The 26,732-nt window shown below is 35.8% G+C and overlaps 1 protein-coding gene across 2 annotated transcripts in view; it reads right to left on the bottom strand.

The window, feature by feature from the left end:
• The window catches only part of Sf3b1 (splicing factor 3b subunit 1), a 329,390-nt gene that overhangs the window by 82,501 nt on the left and 220,157 nt on the right, over positions 1 to 26,732 (bottom strand). For both annotated transcript variants that reach the window (XM_090402705.1, XM_090402706.1), the window contains 2 exons: positions 15,126 to 15,396; positions 8,101 to 8,246 (listed from right to left, as the gene is read on the bottom strand). In XM_090402705.1, the coding sequence (XP_090258831.1) occupies positions 8,101 to 8,246; positions 15,126 to 15,396 (417 nt within the window). The remainder of the gene's footprint in view (positions 1 to 8,100; positions 8,247 to 15,125; positions 15,397 to 26,732) is intronic.

Consider the following 26,732-nt stretch of genomic DNA (forward strand, 5'->3'; position numbering starts at 1 on the left):
TTAATGCCATTGGGAAGGATCTGACAAGCAATATACAGCTATTCTGATGATGCACAGATAGGTAGGGTAATCAGGAATGCTGCTGCTGATACAGTACTTGCAGAATGATTTGAATAGGCTGGAATATGGGCATAGGAAAATGGCAAAGTTAATGCAAATGCAAAATTATGCCTACTGGTGTGGTTAGATATCCAGTGTCATATTATATTAGTGGGATTATGTTAGAAGAAACTGATCAGGCTAAGGATCTTGGAGTTTTAGTAGATAGGAAGTTGAAGTTCAGGGACCATGAAGCAAAGATTGCAAATGCAACTCAAAAAATATTTGCAATGCTGAAACAAACTTTCACATGTAAAGATAAGGATGTTATTTTGCCTCTTTACAAGGCCTTGATAAGACCTCACTTGGACTATTGTGCACAGGTCTGGTCTCCTGGTTTCCATTGTGATTCTGATACAGTGGAGAGTCCAAAGGATTGTGTTAAAAATGATATCAAGGTTGTAGAATACTCACTATGAAGACAGATTGAGAATTTGTAGACTGCAGACATTAGCAAACAGGAGAAAGAGGAGTGATATGATTGAGACTTAAAAACTTCTTAAAGGATCATACAGGATTTCAATTGATGAAAATTTTCAATATGGAGAGTGGGGAAAGGACGAGAGGGCTAGATTTTTCTCTCAGAGGGTGGTGCGTGATTGGAATGGACTGCCATTGGATGTTGTGGGTGCAAATAGTGTGAATGAATTCAAGAACAGGTATGACAGCTGGAGTGAATAGTATGGCCTCTATCAATGTGTTCTTGACTCTCTGGAAGTGTCTCTTAATAATATAGAACCAATTAGACTGGAAGAGCTAAAAGAAGCAATACATGTGTATGAAAAACGAAATTCAATTAGATGGCATAAATACAGAGTTTTGAAAATATGGCAGTGAATATTTGCATCAAAGATTCTTAATGACTGTTGGAGGAAATGTGAGGTTCCATCAGATTGGTCAGAAGCTAACATTATATCTATATTTAAGAAAGAAGGTAAAAATGATTGTGGAAATTACAGAGGAAAATCTTTATTGAATACAGGTTATAAAATTGTTTCTATAGACTATGTTTTAAAACAAATTATCAAAAAACATTTAATTTGGAGACTCATTTGGCCCTTATAGATTATGCAAAAGCTTTTGATAAAATATGCAGAGAAAAATTATGGAGTATAATGGAAAAAACAAAAGGTACAAATTTGGTAGAAGCTGTACAAAGTTTATATAAATACACAAAAATTCAGTTATAGTTAGGTAATAAATTAATAGAAGAGATTGAAATTAATCAAGGTGTTAGATAAGGATGTAGTTCATCTCAAACTCTATTCAATATATATTCATTAGATTCAACAGATCAAATTATCAGAATATGTAAAACAACAATAAAACAAGGTATCCAGTTAATCAAAGGAACCATTATCAATACAATGCTGTATGCAGATGATCAGAGTATATTACACGATAATGAAGATTACATTCAAAAATTAGTTTATGAATTAAACAAAATAAGCCAACAATACAATTTAAAAATTTCACAAAATAAAAAAGTCGCGTCATTTAAAGTTTGATATCACATTAGATCAAAAATAGTCACAGTAAATAAAATAATTGGACAGGTGACACAGTTTAATTATTTAGGCTGCATAATAACATATCTAAAAGATAAAGATATAAATGAAAATTCAAGAAATCTATAGAACAATTAAAAGGATACTGAACAAAAAACAAGATGAGAAACTCAACTTAAATTTTACAAAGTAATGGCCACACCCACTCTGTTATATAGAAATATGGGATGTTGAAAAGAAAGATGAAAGTAAAATACAAGCTGCAGAAATGATATTTTTAAAAGCAATTAAAGCATGAAAAAAAAATAGACTATATAAAAAATAAAGACATCAGAAGAGAGCAAGGTATATAGTAAAAATGAAAACATCAAGGATATAGAGAAAAATGAAAAGAGGAATTAAAGGTGCAAAAAAATTGGACTATATAAAAATGAAGACATCAGAAAAGAGCTAGGTATTTACAATGTAAATGATAAGATCAAGGTATATAGAGAGAAATGGAAAGAACATTTATTTAGGATGGAAAGATATTGGTTACCAAAATAAGTGAATAAATATAAACCAAGGGAACAGAGAGAGAAAAGAAGACTTGCTGCAAGACAGAAAGACCAGTGAATCCATAACAAGCAAAGCCTAATCCTTGAAGAGAAAAACAATTTTTCTTATGCTAAATATTGCCACAGAAAATCATCCTATAAAGCATATTATCTGAATCCAGTTCACTGTTTTCTTCATCAATGTATTCAGATTCATCATTATCATCACTGTGAGATGTCGGAAGTTTATTTTGCACTTGGTTAGACTATAATAAATTTAGTTTAATACCACCTTACCTCAGTCCTGAAGATATTTTCAGACACAAACTTTGTTTGCTTACACTTGGATAAAGGATTAAACTAAATTTATTATAGTCTAACCAAGTGCAAAAGAAATTTCCAACATCTTTCTCTAAATCCAGAGTAATTCAATAATAAGGTGGTACACCTGTTGGCAACTCGTATAGTAAATATGACCTCTCCTATTGCTTCTGCCTTAGTATTTCCACGTTTGGGTCTGCCCCCCACTAACAAGAACTAAATAAAGGTCGAAACCGGTCTGAGTAGTGGCCCTTCCCTTAATGCATAGCACCATAGCAAACTTTGTTTGTTTACACCTGGATAAAAGATTAAACTAAATTTATTAAATCACTGTGATCTTTCTTGATTTTTTTTTTGTTTTTTTTAAATCAAAGGATAGCAATCATATTATACCGAGACTGAATGATCCTTCCTTGTTATGTATGTGCAAGTTCACGTATCTATCCACTCATTCCTTGCAATGAGTAAAACATTCCTTGTATGTTTTACTTATTGCAAGGTGTAACTAAAACAAAGTATAATTAGTTTTTATTCAAAAATAATTATTAATAATGAAATAGTATTTATAATTATTTTACTAACTTGACTTCACACATATGAAGGGACAAGGATTACGGTGAACTGGGGTACTTTGGTGAGAACAGAGATTTTCAGATGACCAAAATTATTATTTAAAAAAAAATCTCTAATTTCACTGAAAATATTTCTACTACTCTCAGTAATCTGGAATTTTAAAAGTATCAATTTTCCTGAAAATTCTTAAGAAGGAATTCTCAGGAAGAAATCCTAATTGGTTTCATAAGACAGAACTTTTACGTGGCCTACATGACAAACCACTCTACCATATGGACTACCTTCCATTCTTTGTGAGTGAGCTGCCAGTTCACCCACTATAGTGTCATCAGTTTCTTTTCTTCAGATATTTCCTCCAATGTCCTTCTGTCCATACTTTTCTATTTACACATTAATGATCATCTTTCACTAACCCCAAATCTTATGCAAAGTTTTTCTTCATTTCAGAATCTTACAATCCTCAATATATTTTTATGACCAAGCTTCAAGATCCTCTGTAGTAACCAACACTTTAAACAATGATCTCCTTGTGGGGTGAGCAGACCTGATTAAGTTCAATATCCCAAAATATGATCTTGTGATTTTTATAAAGGATGCTTGCTATGTATAGATACACTGCATCTGGAACAATCACAAACTGAGTAAGAATTAATTTTCATATTATCATATAATCTTGATGTTCCTCAAAGCAGAAAATTTGCTTGGATCAAGTTAGGTTGCAGAGAACATAGCAAAAAAAGCTATTTTGTAAATTTGTTTGAAGACCTGTAGATTTTTTTTTTTTCTTTTAGTGTTACACGGTGATCAGCATTCATTTTTGAAATTATGGATTCTATTCTACAACCATGCTAAAATAAACTCTTTTTATTATCCCGACGTTTTGATCTTCATATCAAGATCATCATCTGGAGCATACATAAATAGACAAGACAAGCTGCATTACATTTCAAGACCGTGAGCTAGAGAAACAATGATTTGATCACATGCTACCTGTATATTTATTTGTATAATGTAAGAGCCTAATTTTTCTGATAAACCTTGAAATGGGGCCACACAAGCATACAGGATGGGTACCCTATGAATGCTGTCATGTGGAACAAAGGCTATAATTATCTTATATAATCTTTCTGAATTATAACCATTAGAGAGAGAGATGGTTGGGTTTAATGGGTTGATGTACTTGTGTTCTAAAAAAAAGTATATAAACACCACAATGGGACAGCATTTTAACAGATGAATTTTCAATAAGAATGATTATAAGACACAGCATCAATTTACTTCCCCAATAATCTCAACCTATTCTTATTACCAGTCTTCTTCAGAATGGTAATAAGAATCTGTAAAATTGCTAGGCTCCTACATTTTGTAAATTTATAGATCTTCCAGTCAATTTACAAAATAGCTTCCTTAATATGTTCTCTTAAAAACTAACTTGATCTACTATCCTATCTATTAAGTTTGATAGTAGATCACGTGGATCTTTAGGAGAACATCAACATTATATAAAATAGAAATCCTAAATATTAAATTAGGAGAGAATATGTGATAATGATAATGAATATCATCATCATGTATCATCAATCTCTTGGCATCAGTCTTCTCTTCCTTCTCTTGTTCAGACAAAAAAGATAAATCCTTCTCTGATATTCCACAAATTATCAAGAGCATACCTCCTCTGATCTTCTGCCAGAAGGGCATCACAAATACTCAACAACCCTGATACTAAGTCATATAGACTACATGATATCCCTCTAGTTGTAATGAGAGTATGGGCTCCAGAACTAACACCATCCTGAATTACTTTACAAGATGGCATCTCATCTGGCAGCTAGCTTTTACCTAGCCTATCCAATGTCAGCCATCCAATTATGATCCCATTGCCCTCAACTCAATTACTCTCGAAAGTGAAGAAGCAGTCATCAATGACCAGAACCAAACCTTGGAGATTCTGTGGCAAGAACATAGAAATTAAATATCAAGAAGGTGGTAAGATATTCTGGAGGTTGTTGAAGAAGCTTAGAAAAGGTAAGAGTGCTGTAAAAGGAGTTAGAGATGATAAAGGTGACATGAAAACGGGAGAAAAAGATATCCTTGAAGTATGGAATAATTACTTCAAAAACTTGCTAAATGAAACAAGCAGTGATAGCACAGTGGTAAAAAACACTCAACAGGCATATAGTCAGGAATACACATCCATACTTGAAGTAGAAAAAGCCATCAAATGCTTGAAAGGTGGAGAGGCAGCAGAAGTAAATGATATTCGACCAGAAATGCTAAAGTATGGTGGTATAAAAGTCTTACAGTGGCTGCACTGCATAGTTCAGAAGGCCTGGACAGAGGGACGAATTCCTCATGATTGGAGTAGAGCTCTAATAGTACCCATATATAAAAAGGGAAATAAAACTGAATGTGAGAATTACAGAGGTATTTCCCTACTGAGTGTTCTGGGCAAGATTTATGCCAGTATACTTGAGAAACTGGTTGAGAAGAATTGTGGAAGAAAAGCTTGGTGAAGAACAAGCTTGGATTCAGACCAAACAGAGGCTGTCAGGATCAGATCTTCACTTTACAACAAATAGTCGAGAAAGCATGGGAATATAACAAAGATCTGAATTTAAGTTTTGTCGATTTGGAAAAGGCATACGACAAGGTGCCAAGAGAGAAGTTATTCAATACACTACAGTTATATGGTGTCAATGGGGCATTATATAAAGCAATACTTAGTCTTTATTTGAGTTGTAAGTCAGCAGTTAGAATTGAAGGAAGTACAGGAAAATGGTTTAATGTTAAATCTGGTGTGAGACAAGGATGTACATTATCCTCTCTGTTATTCATTATCTATATGGATCACATTATGAAGGAAAGTGGTATTAAACATGATATCAAAATTGGAGATGTTAATGTCAGCTCTTTGCTTTATGCAGATGATGTTATACTTCTAAATAAATTCGCTACAAGTTTGCAAGATTCCCTGACTAAATTAAATAACTGTTGTAATAGATATGGTATGAAGGTCAGCCATAAAAAGACAAAGACAATGAAAATAGGCAGAATCGTTGAAAATGTCAACTGTGTTTTGAATGAGGAACCTGTGGAACAAGTAAAACATTTCAGCTACTTAGGCACGATTTTTACTGAAGATGGTAAATTAAATATGGAAATAGACAACAGAATCAACAAAGCTGGTATGGTAGGAAATTAATTGAATAAATTCATATGGAATAAGAGAGAAATTAGTCGGAACACTAAATTAGCTGTATACAAGACAGTGTTCAAACCAGTTTTAACTTATGGATCTGAGAGCTGGATCAGAAGTAAAACACTTGACCAAAAACTAGAGACCACAGATATGAGAGTCCTGAGAAAGATTAGAAGCATGAATAGATGGCATCAATGGCAGTATCATATTAAAAACGAGGATATTAGGAAAGAACTTGACATTGTCAGCATCCAGGAATGCGTTAGCAGAGCTAATCTCACGTGGTATGGTCACCTGAACAGAATGGGCAAGGAAAGATTAGCAAAACAAGTGTTCTCTGGAAGGTTGGCAGGAAAACGACCCAGAGGAAGACCAAGATATAGGTGGATTGATACGGTACAAAGTGCCTTAGATGATAGAAATATAAGATCTGATAATGTTGGAGTCTTGACAAGTAACAGACTGATTTGGAGGAAAATTGTCGATAGGAAGTTAGTAATGATGTAAATTTTTCATGTAGTATTATCTTATCCTGTACACCCCTTGAGGGTACATGTCAGGAATTTGATGATGATGACAATATGATTCCATCCATTCTTGTTCTAGCCAGCTACCTAGCTAAATCTTACACACTTTTAGACACAGGCGACTGAAAGATTTGGAGAAACTCATGTGGTTGCTCTTGATATTCGAAGGCATGTGATCAAGTTTGGCATCACTGCCTTCTTTCCACACCACCACCATCTTATGTTCTCCCTCCTAGTCTTTGTGAATCAACTGCCAGCATCCTCCCTAGATGTTAGATGGTTCCCACTTGTCTGATTTTCCACGAATGCCACAGTACATGAAGTACTTTTTATCTTGTATGCAATGATTTTCTGCCATTAATGTCCAATCCTTTTCATAGTTCTGCTGATGACAGTATGCTCCATTCTGCTCCTTCATTTACAAAACTAAGCTTGGATAACTCAAACTTCAAGATCTACTATAGCCAATGTCTTTTTGATCTTTTTGCTATTCCTCAGTGAAGTGAAGGGAACCTGGTGAATTTTAATGATGCCACAACGTAATTCTGTTTTATTTCCCAGAAGAAGAAGAAGAAAGACTACATCTTAACCTGTCACTTTTCACAATATTCTGCATACTAACCAACATCAGATTTTTGTGGGAGTGACTTTCACATGTAGTATATCCTCTGGTGTAAACACATCACACCCATAACCCCTGCAGCCTCCAAAATGGTTTAGTATTTTTTGTTCTAAATAATACTTTTCTGTTCAACTCCTAACACTTTATCAATTCCAAATCTACCCAACCTTAGAATACTGTTTTTGCATCTGGGATAGCACACCAAAATCATTCCCTAAAATGCTTGTTGTATTGGGAAGAAGGCTATTTATTTAACATATGAATTGCTTCTAAAGGAGTCTCTCTGATCACTTTCCACATGGACACTATGTTTCTGTATTATGCTTTCTTCTATAGGTATTTCCATGGCTGCTGCTCAATATCTATATGTGGTTTGGCTCCAAATTCACATAAACAACTTCTCATCCTCTACTTTAATTCCATTTCCTGTCTTTAGAAAATGTACCATTTTCCATGAACACAATTCTCAACTCTTGAAGAAACTTATCTCTCTCTCTTTTGAATCACATGCCCACACATGGCACTCGTGTTACAGGTCTAGAGACATCTTGTGGTGGTGTGTGTGCTTGGGGGAGGGGGGGGGTTATTAAAAAAAAAAAGAAAAAAGAATGAACATATTTTATTACCATGAAAATGGATAATGTGAAGAAATGTATGGAGAGAGACTAAAATTTAGGTCAAAAATATTATAATAAAATAAATAATTTCTTTATACCTTTCCTCTGTGTGTTCGTATACCTTTCCAAAGAGGTTTCAAAACACTGTCAAAAGATTCAATACCATAAGGAGTTGCAGCTTCTGCTAGTGCAGCTAAAGCCAAAGCTGTAATTGTCCTGACTTTTTGCTGTTCATCAACAAGACCTATAGAAATAAGGTAAAACATGACATTTGAATGCAAAGAAATAGAAAATAATTACCAATATTTATATGCTATTATAGATACTGTACAACTCATCAAAAATAATTCTGATTAACTGAAGTATTGAATTCAAATCTTCCCTGAAGAAAAATCTTCAGAAACAAAACTTATGGAATAATCTAAATAAATTCACCGTGGTAACACTAAAATAAAGAAAATACTTAAGTTCATGTTGTTTTTACGAATGGCAGAGTTTATACTGCTGACACTAATACAATGTTGGAAGCTTCTGAAATCTAATAACATGAAGTAGTATATTATTTGGATCCTAATCTAATATGCTGGCAGGGAACCATTGGGGAAAAAAACAATCATGTCTGTGACATGTCTTTTGTTTATTGCACCAAAATTGATTTTGAATTTTGACATATAAATACAACCAAATATAGACACTAGACAATCTTGTGCCTATTTCCTTTCAGCCGAGAAAAGTTGCCAACGACGTGTATCGGCTATTTCGTTTTCGTTTGCACAAATTCATCATTATTTTTCAAATAATGATGAATTTGATCCAGCAAATCACCCTTGCCCAAAAAATTGGCAGAAAAACAACTGCTTTCTGATTTTTAATTGGTACGTTAAGGGGGTTAAAGAGAACTTATAGGGTGGTAATGAAGTCCTGTGCAAGTTTTAAATTTTAATAACTACAGATATGCAAATAACTTGACTATTCAGTCCAAATTATATGAAAGTTCAAGTCTTAAAATGCAGTCTCAAGTCTTAATTATCATCATTCATCCCCAAATTGCAGAGATTAATTCTTTCAGACAACAACACCAGCTTCCAGCAAGATGAAGCAGGCACATTAAATAATGCCTTCCCAGACAAATGGATCTATAAAGGTTGATCAGTTGCTTGGCCACCACGTTTGTCTGATTTAATCCCGTTAGGTTTTGCCATTCATCTTACTTTACTTTTCTTGCTTGTTGAATGAACTCAAGGTCAGAATAACAAATGGAATTCAAGCAATATCAGTGCATTAATTGTGCAATGAGATCAGAGAATAGGCTTTTAAGCCTATTCTCTGACAAACGTGGTGGCCAAGCAACTGATCAACCTTTATTGATCCATTTGTCTGGGAAGGCATTATTTAATGTGCCTGCTTCATCTTGCTGGAAGCTGGTGTTGTTGTCTGAAAGATTTAATCTCTGCAATTTGGGGATGAATAAATTCTGTAACAAGGCAAGATAACTTTCTCCATTAACACGTTCGCTGCCACGCTACTTCGGCATAGTTTGTTCCTGTACGCCAAGCAATTTCACTTCTTCAAGGAGGTCAGTACGGGTAATCTCGTTGCCTGTGGCAAGCATCATACGAGTATACTCGTAGCTGGTTTGTGCGGAGCATTTACCATCTATGAGTATACACAGTTTTGCTGCTAGCTCCACAAGCCAAGCATTTTCACTTCTTCAAGGTTATTACAGGTAATCTCGTTGCTGGCGGTAAGCGTCATACAAGTATACTCGTAGCTGGCTTGTGTGGTCATATACCAACTACGAGTATACTCGTAGTTGGCAGCAAACATGTTAACTACTGATTCTTCAAAGAAAAAAAGACCTATAATGTACAAAATTAATAAAATGAAAAATATAAATACAAAAAAAGAAAAATCAGATTTACATGAATGAAATTATTATATAAACATTATTAAGACTTGAACTTTCATATAATTTTTACTAATAATTCCATTATTTGTATAGCTGCAGTTATTAAAGTTTAAAACTAATGCATGACTTCATGACTATCCTGTATATTACATATACTATCTTCCAATAATTGTTCGGACATTTTAGCAATTTACAACTGATACCAGCAGGTGAACCCTAATATCAGGTATGTCTCCAACTTTGGCTTTGATCACTTCCTAACCCTTTGAGGGAGACTTTCCACCAATGTGTGGTAGACATCATGGTGGAATTTGTTTCCATTCCTCCATCAAAGCAGCACTGAGTTCAGCAACAGACCAAGCAGATTCTGCTCTGGACCTCAATTGCTGCTCCTATTCGTTCCACAGGTGTTCGATGAGTTTGAAGCCAGGACTCTGTGCAGGACAGGGGAGTCGTTTAACACCAATCTCTTCATACCATTCCATAACAGCTGCAGCTTTGTGGAATGGGGCATTGTCATCTTGATAGTAACATGGGTCTGTTCCATAAAAACTCCACAGTGTAGGCAGCACCTGATTATCCAAAACATCAAGTTACTGAACTGCCTTCATAGAACCACAGACAACGACCAGTGGTAACACCCCAAACTAGTTGAATGCACCCCACACCATTATTCCTCCACCACCAAACTTTACTGTGGATACAACACACTGTAGGAATAAGTGTTCACCAGGCTGCCTCCACACTCACACCCTGCCATCATTCATCGCTCCAGTGTACCGTTTTCCACTGGTCGATTGTCCGGTTCAATGTTGTGATGTTTGGCTTGTGTGCCACTGCTCTTCCGTGAAAATCCAACAAATGGAGTTCTTTTCGTACAATATTAGTGCTCACCATGGTGTTACTGATGCTCTGGAACCTCACAGATGGTCTATGCCGATTGTAGCTGATTTTTGCATGTCACTCATTTTAACATCTTCCTGTCCCTGTCAGTCATTTTTGGCAGCTGCCCTGAATGTTTTCCTGTACTAGTAATACTAGAACATCTCCATTTGTTGACCACGTTGCCAACTGTTGATTTTGGATGCTCCAGTTCAGCGGCAATGGCACCATATGGAACATGCTATGTGACATCCCACCTGTATTCAACTGCTAGGATGAAATACTGCTTCCTACTATCTCTACATCAGTTTTTATGTTATTAACAAATCTGGAATGTTCCATGACTTCAAATAACAGTGGTGTCCAGACAATTATTGATAGACAGTGTGTGTGTATTTTAAGACTATGGTAAAAGCATAGAAAATAAATATCAAGAAGGTGGCAAAATATTCTGGAGGCTATTGAAAAGCTTAGAAATGGAGATGCAGGACACTAGAGTGTACAGAGGATTTGAAATTGGAAGTGGTCACCATTTAGTCTTGAGCAGAATATAATTGAATTTCATACTGAAAAGAAGAACGTATAAGAAAGTTTAAAGTGAATAAAAGTTGAGCAGTGCTCAGATGTGAACTATAGACTAAAATACACAAACATTATTCAAGAAAAAATGAAAAAGTTTCAGAACAGGAACCAAACCTTGAAGATTCAGTGGCAAACCCTGAAGAAAACATTGATTGATTTTCATCCGGAGAGGCATGTGGTGAGGTTGTCTGCAAGGATAGAAAAATCAGAACTCCACGGTAGACAAAAGAAGTGAAAAAGGCAGTGAAGGAAAAGAAGAAAGTATACCAAAAGTTCCTGGCAATTAAATCAGCTTGTGCTCTTAGAGCAGCGCTTCCCAAACTGTGCCCCCCCCCCCACACACACACCAGGGGGGGGGGGTTGTTGAGATACTGGGATAGGAGTGATGTTGGCTTGGTCCACCTTTGCTACGAGTTGCCTGGTGTTGTACTACCTTACCCCAGTCCTGAAGATATTTTCAGGCGTAAAGTTTGTTTGCTCACACTTGGATCAAGGATTAAACTAAATTTATTATATTTTTAATTCTTTCTTTATTACTAATCGTTTTATGTTTCATGTGGTTGTACAGCAAATGTACAATAACAATATATCTATCTATATAAAAATATGAGATAATGTGCCATGTCAAATATGTATGTAAGATGCTAAAAATGTAATATTTGCATTTGATTTTTGCAATATTTGCTGTGTATGTTTTGTACTGAATATAAATACAATAAATATTATAATAATGTATGTCTAATAAGTTTTTGGAGGGGGGGGGGGGGGAACATGAAATGTTTAAATTTTTCCAAAGCCCCCCCCCCCCCCCCCCCTTGACATCCAGAAGTTTGGGAAGCACTGTCTTAGAGAATACAGAAACAAACGTAAGAAAGCTAGACACTTTGGTAAAAACATATAAATATCAGGAGGTGTTGAAAAAGCTCAGAAATGGAGGAAAGAGTGTTGTAAAAGAAATTAGAAATTAGAAGAGAGAAATATAAGATCTGATAATGTTGGAAAACATATCAGGAATTTGATGATCAACTTCTTAGATGCTACAGTGGGATTAGAACTTACGGTTGGCTGCTTGAAGAAAAGATGCTATCCATTCACAGTCATTTAGACATCCACATACAGTATGGTTTGAAATCGTTCAGGGTAGAATTTTTAATTGTGAATATTTATGTGAATTCATAAAAAGTTCTATCACAATAATCTGAATGGCAACAGTTTTACAAAATGTAACAATCATACTAAAAGTTATAGTATGGTTCAGACTACTAACAATTTATTGGCTCACTGAATCAGTAAACTTGCACTGAATACATCGTATCATTGTATTATCTATAATAGAATGATGATAAACAGAATAGTGAACAGTGTCTCATATTAATCTTAAAATATTAAATAATATTTAAACTCAAATTAAAAAAAAAAAAAAATGTTTAGAGAAGTGCTAGCCTACACATGGAAAACTCCAAGAAAACTAAACAACAGGTGACTCATCATAGCAATTAACAATATAGCAAACTATCAAAAAAAATCTCACCCAGACTCCATGGGCACAAAGCTAAAGGAAATCCAGCATGGCAAACTATTTACTATAAGAAGATAGTGGTCCTCTCATCCCTACAGATTCTCTGTTGTGAGTTGACTATATTTACCACTGTTATAACAATGATAAACACGGTGTCAACAATGTCAGTCATTATTTTTGTTTTTCACTTCCAACAAAATAATATATATTGATTGGTTTAATGTTTTTAATATTTAAATTTTACAGGACAATACAAATGTGTGTTACACTGTAGAATGTGCAAACTGCTATTAGTCCATACCCATAGAATGTAATACGTGCAGGATGGTTTGATTAGGTGGATTACAAATTTAACAAGGTGTTATCTTTTTCTTGCTCAGTCTCCACGTCTGAGGACTCCTGACCCTAGCCTCAATGTCTCTCCATTTCTTTCCGTCTTTTGTTGCACCAGTGGCCAACTCCAAAGCAAGTCCACTGATCATTTTAATCTGGTCCAACCATCTTGGTCTTGGGCATCCTCTTTTTCTTTGTCCTTCCACTTTAGCCTGAATAAGTTTTTCTAGGTTATCATTTTCATGTCTTGAAATGTGCCTGAAATATTTAAGAATTCTTTCATTTACAATGTCATATAGCCACCTCTTGATTTTTAGTTTTAACTTATTATACTTTCATTAGAACTTTTGTCCATCCAGGAGACTCTCAACATCCACCTCCAGAACCACATCTCGAAGCTGTTTATCTTGTCCATATCTTTCTTGCTGAGTGTCCAAGATTGGGCACCATAAATGAAAACCGAAAACACCAAGCTCTTAATTTAATGGTGATAGAAATGTTTCTGTCTTTCCAAATTTTCTGCAATTGCACTATTGCTGAGCTCACCATGGTAATTCTTTTTATTTCTGGTTGGCATCTATGATTCCTAGTATATATCGATGTTTAGTCTTTTCATTCAATTTGCACTATGTCCAGTTTGCCTGTATGCAGTAATCCTTATACATTCCAAGTACCAATATATGTAATTTTTCTTAATTGGTTCTTTTTGGTTATAGTTGGATTGTGGCTGTGACAGGTATCAGTTCTCTAAATGCCACAGGTTCTCAAAGGGTGTCTAGATTGGGCGTGCACGTTCCTTTCTCCTCTGTGCTTGGAGGTACTATCTTGGTTTACCAGGCTGGTAGCTGCCCACTCGTATTATCATTCTTCATTGTGGCTATGGTTGTCATGGGAGGACAGAGTGGTTTCCGCTTGCCTTCTCTACCACACAGCTATTGCCAATAACACTGATTCAGTCATACCAAATAGCTGTCCAGACATGAGCTCTTTGGTGATATTGCATATCTTCAATCTCATGCCAGTATGTAATGTGTGGTTGTCCACTTTCAAGGCATCTTGCTTAGTCTGGCTCCTACCAAATAAGACCTGCCCAGCCTGGGCGGCCCTGCTGGTTGCTAAGCAACCACCCGTATAGCACTCTGGGTTGTCAGAGCACGCAATCCCTCCTAACCACACCAAGGTGGTGATACCTTTGATGTGTTATCTATCAATCATTAATTTCATGCTGCTATGTTTGTCTTGTCTCAGGTGGTATGGTCACTTAAACAGAATGGGCGAAGAAAGATTAGCAAAACAAGTGTTCTCTGCCAGGTTGGCAGTAAAACGACCCAGAGGAAGACCAAGATATAGGTGGATTGATACGGTACAAAGTGCCTTAGACAATAGAAATATAAGCTCTGATAATGTTGGAGTCCTAACAAGTAACAGACTGATTTGGAGAAAAATTGTAGATAGGAAGTTGGTAATGATGTAATTTTTTTCATGTAGTACTATCATATCCTAATAATGTTGGAGATTTTAATGGATTTTTTAAAAAAATTTCTGATCCTTTCTGAGTGTTGTAAAAAATCCATTAAACCTCCAACATTATGTCTTCACAGCACTTAAGCCTCTATACACGAATTCTTATCATATCCTGTACACCCCTTGAGGGTACATGGCAGGAATTTGATGATGATGATGATGTTTGTCTTGTAAGAGACAAAAATGGAGACTCCATGAATGCAAAATTTCAACTCTTGTCTGAGTTTGGCTAATTCAACGTTGCCTGAATAAGGCCAAGAACAGCATACAGACAGAAACAATATAAATATTAAAAAAGAATATGTTAAAATAACTGGAAGTACTGGTTAAATTTTTATTTATAGAATCAGTAATTAATATGTTCCATTACATACCATGTTCAATAATTTCCACAAGGTTTCTTAGATGTGGTAGAATGGCACAACCCATTAATATAGCGATCTGTTGAACAATCTTAATACCAGTGTGACGTGCTTGCCAAGACTTTTTGCTACGGCAGACAGCCTTGAGAAAAGGCAGAAGTGATGGAATTCCAAGAGCCGAAGCAACAACAGCAAATGCTCTTGCTGTAGTGTTGCGTACATACTCATCAATGTTGTCAATATCAGGCCTCATTGTAGAAATCATTGTAGCCAATCCAGCAGCCTAAAAGAATAACAGGCAATAAATCAATGAGCAAATAATATGTTGTAATACATATAATTATGCATAATAATTCATGCTAATGACTGTGAAAAGGAAAAAGAAAGGAAAAGTGAGCCATGTCTCGGGGGGTCATCTACATTAATTAAACATGTCTAAATAGTATGAAGTTCTGAAACTTATCTACTGTAAAAATAATTATCAATGACCACTTACTAGGCATAATTATACTGAATAGGTACCCCACTAAGAATAACAAAAAACTCACTGCATTATAATTAACAAATTATATTTTTGTTTCCATCCTTATTTTACTAAAGTGTAAGCAACTGAGATATTAATTTACTTGGTTGTGAGTAAAGTAATTGTTCTAAACATATTTTTTTTTCCTTTGCCATAATTTCTACACAATGAATGCTGACCATCGTCTAACCCTGAGAGAAAGAAATCAGACTAAAATAAATTAACAACCAATAAAGCCCATTAGATACTACCATATGTGTACATTAGATTTATAAGCAATTACCTTCTTGTGCGAAACATGATGTGATATCAGCTGGTATCCAAATGGATTAGCAAAGTAAAGTAGAGATTATTAGGTAGTGGAGGTATCCCATATCTCCAACCAGGGCTAAGTTAAGTAACTAATGTAAAATTTTAATTTATACTAAAAGAATATGCAAGACTCTTCAGTGATGAGGAAATCAACAATGCACTAGCTGATACAAATACGGAAGTCCCCAGAGTTTGATGGAGCTCACCCAGAATTTCTTGATAAGTCGCATTGTGGTGTTAAGCTGGTTATCAAATAGTTTGGTATGAGCCAAACTGGAGTGCAGTACTCTGCCACCATACTTATTCATGCTGGCAAAAATACCAAAAAAATGGCTCACCCGTATCTTCTCAGAAATAATGAAAAATGGCGTGTTGCCAAAGGAATTTAAGAGAGCTAAGATCATAGACCTTCCCAAACCCAGAAAATCAACTGACAATCCACAAAATTATCGTCCAATCATACTACTAACCTGCACATATAAACTACTGGAAAGACCACTGTACAGCCGCATCATCCTTGAACACATTCTGATAGAACAGGCAAGCTTTAGGCCTAATCGCAGTTGTGACCAGGTTCTGACGCTGACATCATACATTGAAGCAGGCTTTCAACAAAATCTAAAAACTTCCATAGTTTTCCTTGATTTAATTGCCACATACGACACTGTCTAGAGAGAGGGCATGCTGTATAAACTAATGAAAGTACTGCAGTGCCTAAGAACAATACAGCTTGTTAATAAACTGCTCAGCAATAGTTATTTCCGTGTTGTCCTTGAAGAAAATATCAGTAATCAGAAGAAACTCAACAAAGGCCTACCACAAGGCTCAGTACTGGACCCTCTCTTATTTAACCTATACATAGCTCATCTGCCAGATACAGTATCTAGAAAATTCTGCTATGCGGATAACATATCGTTAGCCACTAGAAATAGAGAACTAAGACAGACAGAGGAAACTCTCACAAATGACTTTGCTGCTATGCATATCTACTTTAAAAAAAAAATGGAGACTGTAACCAAGCCAAAGTAAAACTGAAGTGTCAACATTCCATCTCAGCAATAAACTGGCACATGATGAGCTGAACATCCAATTTGGAAATCCAGTTCTACACCATAACAAATATCCTAAATACCTAAGAGTTACACTTGATCGCACCTTATCATATAAGAAACACACGCTGAAAACACATCTGAAAAATTAAGAACTAGAAACAACATCATCCAGAAATTATGTGGCACTTCTTGGGGTGCAGCAGCAACCACATTACGAACATCCACACTCGGATTGGTTTTTTCGGTGGGAGAGTACTGCACTCCAGTTTGGCTCAACAGCTGCCATACAAAACTATTTGACAGCCAGCTTAACACCACAATGCGACTTATCACTGGAACCATAAAAACATCTCCTGTTTACTGGCTTCCAATGCTGGTAACTTAATACCACCAAATCTACAAATACACGATGCTCTACTACGAGAATATGATAAAATACTCAGAAATACTGAATTGCCTATACACAACGACATACTAGAGCTACAGCTCAACAGACTGAAATCAAGAAAGCCCCCTCTCTGTGAAGCTAAACACCCGAGAACGACCAACTACAATACCAATGCACAACTAGAAACTTGGTTTGATAGGCATTGTCTCAACATCCCGGGTATGGAACTGAGCCAAAAGACATGGATAACACTGAACAGGATTCGCACCGGACATGGAAGATGTGCTCTCTGTACAAGTGGGAAAAAATTCCCTCACTGGAATGTGACTGCAGGCACCCGAATCAATCAATCGACCACATTTCTACTGAGTGCAGTCTTCATGCATACACAGGTCAGAGAAACGACTTCCTAGAGGTGACAACGCCTATTACAGACTAGATCAGACAACTTGATCTAAACTTATAAGTGCTTTGTTTGTTGAAAGTATAAGTGTCTTTGTTTTATTCTAATTGTTTGTCACTTACTTTTTACATATTTATTTTGATAGATTGCCATACTCTAAATAAATAAATATACTAAAAGAGTAGTAAAAAAGAGATACTTAGTTGTATAATTTTAGGTCAGGGATGATAAAATATTTGGAGCCAAACATGACTGAAGTGAGAACATGTGGTTAGAGAATGGTGCTAATAAGGAGGCATAAATAAAACCAGGAATCAAGGAAAATGATCAATCAAATGGAATATAAATTTTGAAAATAATCAATAACTTTATTATTATCATCATCATCAGTGGTGAACAGACTGGTTGCAGAAAGCTGCAATTTAAGATTCAGCTCCCGATAGCCAAGAAAGCAAAAAACCTAATTATATAATCAGGTTTTTTGCTTTCTTGGATACTGTCTGCTATCAACACAAAGAATGAAATCAAAGAACTCCTATATATTACTTTGAATTCACTAGCATGTCATGATATGGCATGTTCTTGTCAGTTTTAAACTTTAAATATGACAAGTGATATAAACAATAAAATAAATTAAAAAAAATAAAAATTCGAAATATTCTTACTGACAAAAGCAAATCTTATTATATCATCTTGCCCTAGTCTATTCATACATAAGCAACACAGGCTATTAAGTTAGGGAACTTTACCCAATATGATACAGCTACATCATCACATTAGTAATAATCCTATTTCACTGGAGAAAAGGTAATTGTAGATCATGTATATCATCAACTCTTGCCACAGCTTGACAAAGCAATTTTAAATATATATTATTAATTTTTATATTTTTTGGTATTTTTTATTTACTGATTGAATTATGGGGTTGGACTGAATTATAGGCTTACAACCATGTCATGGACCAGATGCTGTATGACATGGTTTGAATTACATTTTATTGTTTTTATTTAAGCAAGGTGTCAGTCAGTCACTTCTGAATTCTGGTTATATGCAATTCACAAAACTTCAAATTTTGATAACCTGAGGCTGTCAAGGAATAATGGTAATTATGAAGTAAAACATTAATGATGGATTATTTAAAAATTGTATGAGCCATGTGATAGTATAAAGAACAATGCAATATGGGAGAGATGTAGTAATTGAAAAAATTGTCGATGTCTGATGAGAGCGAGACTTTCTTCATTCCGATTCAAATTAGGATGATTCAGTAGGGTTTCAGCATCCTTAACACATTCAAGTCGGGAAGTGCTTCGCACCGAAGGGACTTCTCATTACTGTTTGTGTACTGCTCCCTTGTAATGTGGGCTGATCAGACAAAGTTTGCACAGTGTGTTAGTTGCAACCCTTTCAGTAGAATTTTAATGCCACTTTCTTGTGTGCTGCTCCTATGCTGGGCTGGCAGACGGCCTCACTGATAAAAAGTTTATGTGGCATGTTTGTTGCAACTCTTTTGGTATAATTTTATTTGAAGTTGGCATTTGTGCTCTGTCTTAATGACATTGAAAATTTAGACAAATGTTAGAACAACTGTTTTTAGTTAGATGCTGTGTTGTTTGGCAGTAAAATAAATGGTTTTGCTTAAGTCTATGCAGCATAGTTTCTGTGGGAGGATATATGTTTCATTAGGTAGTGCCACTTTTTATCCCAGTTATTTCTAATTGCACTATTTGTTAGAAATATATTACACAGATTGCAAATGTCTCTGTGCCTTATTCAGTGATACAATAAAATTACTTCTTTTCCTTACATCTGCAGTATAGTGGTTGTTAGTGATTTATATTTTGCAAACAAATCCATTTCCACCTATCCCCTCTCCTCGATGTGGGATTAGTTACAATTGAAAAAACTGTCACGAAAAGTCCAACAACACACAGGAATGAAATTTCCAGTAAATTCGCTCACTTAGACAGATGGTTGGGTTCACGACAAGCAAGCTACGATCGCCCCGACCTGAACATGCTAAATAAATATTTCAAATTTAAAGTGGTATCCATGGTAGGTGCATTCTAGACCAGATGATCCTATGTTTAGTGTCAATCTCATTAGTAATGTAAGATTGGTGTTCAAATCTAGAAAGCGCCTATTCCACCAATGCTGTTTCAAATGAATGTTTATTTAAGGTGAGTGCTGAAGCCTTGCTGCATTGTTCCTAACATGAATGAGAATGACTGTCTCTCCTTAGCAAAAATCTGGGAAAGTGTCATTCTCATCAGATATCTATAGCCCCCTCCCCTACCTCCTCGATAATCACATCACACTGTTCTTTATACCATCACACAACTCCAGCTCATTCAATTTTTAAATAATCCATTATAAACAAACATTCTACTTTGTAATTATTAACCTATCTGCCACTGATGATGGCCTGTTGATTTCAAGTTGAAATATTTTCCAATATTTTTTTTTTTTTTACTTTATTTAGATAAGATTTACATAGGCATACCGAGATGCAGTTAAGAAAAACCATGGAAGAGAAACTTGGGGAAAGAATAACCCAGGTTCATGCTAAATAGAAGTTGTGAAGATAGGCTATCATTTTAACATAAACAGTCAAGACAACATGAATCTGGAAAAACATTATGACAAGGTGCCAAGTAAAAAAGGTCTTCAAAACACTACATTATATGGTCTGAATATGGCATTATACAATATTTAATCCATATTTTAGAAATGAAAGATGTATAGGAAGATGGATGGATTTAAAATCAGGTGTACGACAGGTATGCACACTATCACCACTCTTATTTATCATCTATAGGGATTATTATGAAGGAAAGTGACATTACCCTCAACTGCTAAAACATTGAAAATATTCAATTCAGCTCTTATCTTTATGCAGGCAATGTTATGTTACTAAGTAAAACCAAATCATTAACTGATGTAATAAATCTGGAATGATACCAGCAACAGAAAAGAAAATCTATGAAAATAAGCAAGAGCATGGAAAAGACTACCTGTTGACTACCTCAACAGACCTATAAACAAGCTTCAGTTATTTACACACAATTTTTACTTCACCTTAAACTCATTCACTGATAAAGCACCCACATTCATCTCTGGCAACCTATTCAACCCATTCACCACCCTGCAAGAAAAAAACCTAGTTCTAACACCTTTGCTAACCACACTTTTACACAACTTCCACTGGTGACTCTTTGTTCTCTCCCTTCTTTCCATGTACTGAAAAATGTCTTCAGTGTCAAACCTATAAAATCTCTTTAATCATTTAAATGCTTCTATCATATCTCCTGATTTTTGCCTATCGGCTAATTTTTGACTGTCAATCTATTCTCATAGGAAGCATTCCACAGACCTGCCAAAATCACTCCCCTCTGGATCCTCTCCACAGCTTCATCACCACCATGGAATATGGGAGTCCAGATGTGTCCTAATTAAAGAACAATAACCTCTCTATCCCTTTACTCTTTTGTTAAAGTGTTCTTAGATTATGATAGTCACATAATCTGATGTGCTGTTTTGGTTACCTCTGCAATATGCTTTCTAAACTTCAACTCCTTGTCCATAATCACATCAAAGTCCCTGGAAACTTATCACTTTCCTGCAGTTAAATTCCATCAATATAGCACACAGCTTGTGTTCACTTCCCAAAAGTATATCACCTGCACTTCGCCACTTACCTTTGTCCATGATGCTAATCAGTTTTACACAACTTCCACTGGTGACTCCTTCTTCTCTCCCTTCTTCTATGTACTGAAAAATGTCAGTTTAAGTCTCCCTAAAGGTGCTATGCATCACCTTCATTTACCATTGCTCTTCCCAGTTTAGCATTTTCAGCAAACAACTGAATATTTTTGTCAAATAATTTCTTCTTATTATTACAGGCAACTCCAAGGAGTCCTTAGGCTCATCGAGGGAGGCCCTAAACATCATGTCAAGAACTACTCAACATTTGTACAGTATCTATCACACTTTGCTTTGAACTCATTCACAATCATGGGACCCACAACAGATTCTGGCAACCTATTCCACTCATTCGCTACTCTCCAAGCAAAAAACCTAGTTCTAAACACGATTGCTAATTACACTCTTACTCAGTTTCCATGGATGGCCCCTAGTTCTCCCACCACCACACCTGTTCTGAAAAATTTCCTCTGAATTAATCTTGTAAATATCTCTGAGTAATTGGAACTAGTGTACATAAAGTGCAAATGCCCCTTAGGCCCACCACTATCCTGACGCTTTATACTAACTATCCCATTCTGTTTAGTGGTACTAACTCAGGCATATTATACACATTCTTACACTCAACTGCCTCACTGATGTCTGCATACCCACTCAACAGCTTACCCCCCCCCCCCCCCCGCACCAAAGCTCTAGTTTCCCTGATTCTGTACATCCACTTTCACTTCATTCAACAACACTTTTTCCAGTCTCCGAACACCAAATCCATTCAAATGCAAACCATCCTTCTTGCATAAGTCCTTTCATCCATCAAACTCACTCCACACCACTCCTCCTGCATAACCTATGCAACGAGACATTCACTATTATGGCTTTCCTTCTCAGCTATACCCTGTCATACCACAGCAACAGACTCACTATCTTAACTCTATCACTCTTTTCTTTTGCTATTTCCAATAATTCTTTCATGTCCTCTCTCAGGCCATACTTTTCTCCCTTTAAATCATTCATTCCAGCCACTACGATAATTTCTTTCACCCTATCTTTTTGTGCTCAAATAGTCTCATTAACATCATTAATTTTTGCACCAAAAGCATGATTTTGTCAAATTCTCATTAATCACTCCATGATTTTTCTTTCTCTCTTGGTAAAGACCTCATTTCTCTTATCTCGCACTTCTTTCTTTCAGTTATCAGCTGACTTATTTGCCGACATTTCTGTTTGCTCCAGCTCCCGCTTCATCCTGTGTACCACATGCAACCGAGCTATCTTCTCCATTGCAGCCAACTTCTGATTCTTTACATAAGTCATACTATTCTTTTGTTCAACACTTTTATTCTCACACTCGATGTTATCTGATGTTACATAATAATTTCAATCATATTCTGAGTTCCATCCACTACTGCAATCTCGTGACCTGAGACACACTTTTGATCCTCACTCTCAAAGCATTTTCGGCACACTTTCCCACCACTATTGCTTTCAAATCAAAAGCTGCCTTCAGTGATGCATACATTTCACAGACATTGCACTGCATTGTCTCCCACTGATTAAATTCTTTAAACAATGACTTGGATGTCATTGTTCTACATTGTTCTTCAACCTCTATTCTCTTATTACGCAATGCCACTATAATTTCTCCACCTAGATAGTACACTCTTGCAAAAATCTAACTCAGTAATTCAACTATTTGATTTGGTTCCTTGCGCACCATCAGCACTTTAAGTCATCCTTTATCTCAGCTCTAGGAAAACATGATTTCATCACCCTCTACTCAACCCCTTCTCGTATCAATGGATCATTATACAAATTATTATACATTATCACATTATACAAATCATTATACAAAATCCAACCTTTATTTTCAAGTTTTCACTCTTTTCATGCTCTGCTTTCTCTTCCCTTTCTTTCACATCAGTATAATACCATCCGCTTTGCATTTCTCCAACCACTCTGTGAAATGCTCCAGGTAAGTGTGCCATCCTTTCCATTATTACCATCTATCTGGTCATTCTCTTTACTTTCTACTGTATCATTTGTGCAGTCACTCAAACCACTAGCAACACTAACTATGCCAAATGCATTATCACACATTCTGTCTTTCACCTCACCACTATCACTTAATGCTTATCTTTATCTTCTTCTGTTATATTATCTGCTTACTCTCTTCACACATATGACATTTGCTCACAAAACACATTCCCCAGTTTCATTCTCCTTCCAAAAATCTCTGCAAAAGTCATACATTTTGCACATGCAGCAGTGAATGTAATCCTTCTATGCTATCCTTCTCATCCATCCCTTAGAATGAGGAGAGTCTCTCTCTCCTAATGAGGGGCTTATGATGAATTAATGCAGCCAGCTTGTCACTCCTCTGCTGCATCCCCTAAGAGTAATATTCCTGACTGTATCTATGTTCACGAGGCTGGTTTGCCTGTTCTGAAGAACAAAAAACCAGGGTTTCTTGGTGAAACAAACCCCTACCTCACTCCATATGCGACCAGCTAACTCAACTTTAGTCGAAAGAGACAAGATAAAGGTTTCTCATGTCACTGACAGGAATCGAAACCCAGGTCTTTCCAACCAAAGGGCTTAGTCTATACCAACTTAGGGGCTCGTCCACCATTGTTTTGCACATCAGCAGAAAATTAAGTACACTACCCTTATGGTTAATCACACAAGCACTCATATATATAATGATGCAAAAGAATGACTTAATTATCGCTAAATACTTCCAGAAAGAACTTTTTTACATGAGAAATTAGCCACACACACTTGCAGTATACAAAACAGTGTTTAAATCAATTTCATTTATCCATCTGAAAATTAGATTAAAATTGAAACAGTAAATCAAAGACTACAGACCACAGATAGGAATGTTTTAACAAAAATTACGGAAATGAACAATAGCAGGATCACATAAAACAAATTATATTAGGAAGTAACCTGACACTCTTAGCATTCAAAAATATGTTGGGCAGAGCTAATCTTAGCCAATATGTTGCTTAAGCAGATTGGCAAAGAAAATATTAATAGAACAGCTGTTCAATGCCAAGATGGCAAGAAAATGTCTCAGACGAAGACCAAAGTATAATATCTGCTAATATTGGAGTCCTGACAAATAAAACACTAATCCAGAGGGAAACTGTTAGTAAATATAAATTTATTCATGTAGTATTATCACAGCATCCTGTACATTCCTTTAAGATTATCATCAACAGATTCCAGATAGGTACCCTCAAGTGGTGTACAGGAAACTAAGATGATACTATATGAAAAGTTTATATTACTCATTTCTTATCAACTATTTTCTTCCAAATTAGTCAAATTGTCTGGTATCTTCCAGGATTAAAATAATGTCAGATCTTATATTTTGGTCTTCTAAGCACTTCTTATTGCATCAATCCACCAAAATCTTGATCAACCTATAGGTCATTTCCCTGCCATCTTGGCATCAAACATCTGCTTTGCTTTTTCCTTCCCCACTTAAGGAAGCCTGCCAACTTGTACTGGACTTATTCAGGAATATAATATCGTTTGCATAAAATAATATCAGACCAAATGCCACTTTCCTTCATAATGTGATCCATATAGATGATGAACAACAGTGGAGGTATATGTCCATTTGTCTCACACTTGATTTTAGATTAAACTATCTTCCTGTATTTTCTTCAATTCTAATTGACCCTTTTAAAAAATATACAAATTGTTTCTCCTATAACATGGCATATAAAAATCACAGGAGCTTACTGTAAAAATAAGGTCAGGGACAGAACACACAAACCTGTAGTCTCTTAAGTAATAACACACTAAAAAAAAAAAAATAATAAAATAAATAAATTATATTTCTATTTTATTTATGTGCATTTGTAACTATAATGTTTTCTACTTAATTCCTTGGCTACAACAGACATTAAATTAATAATGCATTGGGGGGGGGGGGGTGATTTTTGTAAGCAATGCATCATTTTGTAGGAAAGTAATGAATCTTGCTGGTTTCCATCATATGACTTTTATTTATCTGTATTTCCAGGGACCCAACCTTTGTGAAAATTAAGACTCTTCTGTGTGTGCGTGAACTCATCGATATTTATTATTTATTTAATAACCGGAGGATGTAGACCTATGGATAAATGATGTAAAAATAAATAAATAAAATATTCAATAAAAGAACAGATGTAGCCAGACAGTGAATAGATCCAGACTGACTGTCTCCTCCAAATTCACATAGGCTAACTGGGAAAACAGAATTGATGATTCAGAGAAACAGCACCCATGAAAATACCTATAAAATACACACAATGCAGAAACAAAATGTGCATAAGAAAGGGACTGAAGTGAGTTTTAGCCTGGGAGAGAAAGGAAGGGAGCAATCAATTAAGGGGACTACCCTCTTCTGGACAGCATTATGCATTTCCATATGCAAAAACAATTTTCTAGGGTGATGGATTTATATATGTAAAAATGGTGCAGATGAGAAGTGCTGTCTGGCAGCAAAACAACACTTGGGCTTTTCTTGAAGGTAGAGGCAACTATTTATATGATGAGCTTATGCCAGGAATGATTAGAGTTGTAAGTCCAAAAAGAGAGACCCAATCTTGTCATGAGATATATAGGCATTACTTAAGGTAAGGGGAGTTAAAATGTAATCTTTCTTGTGTGAAATAAGATGCAACTGTGCTTTTGGTAACACTGAAGTTGAAAAGATTGTCCTTGCCCTACTAAGAGAAAGAATGTCAGCAAGTAGAAGGATGCTGGCCCTGATCAGCACACCTTCCACTAACTAACCCCCACCCCCCCAACCTCCTTTAAGCTTTCAGGAACCCAACCCATTTACTTCTGAGTGGTTTCCCAAACTCTTGAACCCTGAAGAGTTCAAAAGTATGCAAAACCACTCATAGAGGGAAATTTCCCTCATGGTACTTGTTTATTCTTGGTCTCATGGCCGTGTTTCTAAGCAAGCCGACTCCAAGGAGACCACATCTGACAGAGACAGCTGTGGTCTCTGTCAGATGTCCCCATTTATGGGAACTTGCGACACTATTCAACTCAATGAATAATTTCCAGACCAGACATCCTCTGTGAATGCAGAATTAGATTTGGTTTCATCCCCCATTTTCTCACTGTTATTAAGGAAATCAATCCCTGTTGGTTTCTTTTTCTCTGCTTATTTATATACTTAAATTCAGAAGGTTGTCTCATTTGATCAGAGGTCAGGAAAAAACTGCCCATTATCTCA

The sequence above is a fragment of the Typopeltis vanoorti genome, chromosome 13 (genome assembly GCF_054136105.1).
Source record: "Typopeltis vanoorti isolate ZY-2024b chromosome 13, IOZ_Tvanoo_1.0, whole genome shotgun sequence".
NCBI classification, from domain to species: Eukaryota; Metazoa; Arthropoda; class Arachnida; order Uropygi; family Thelyphonidae; genus Typopeltis; species Typopeltis vanoorti.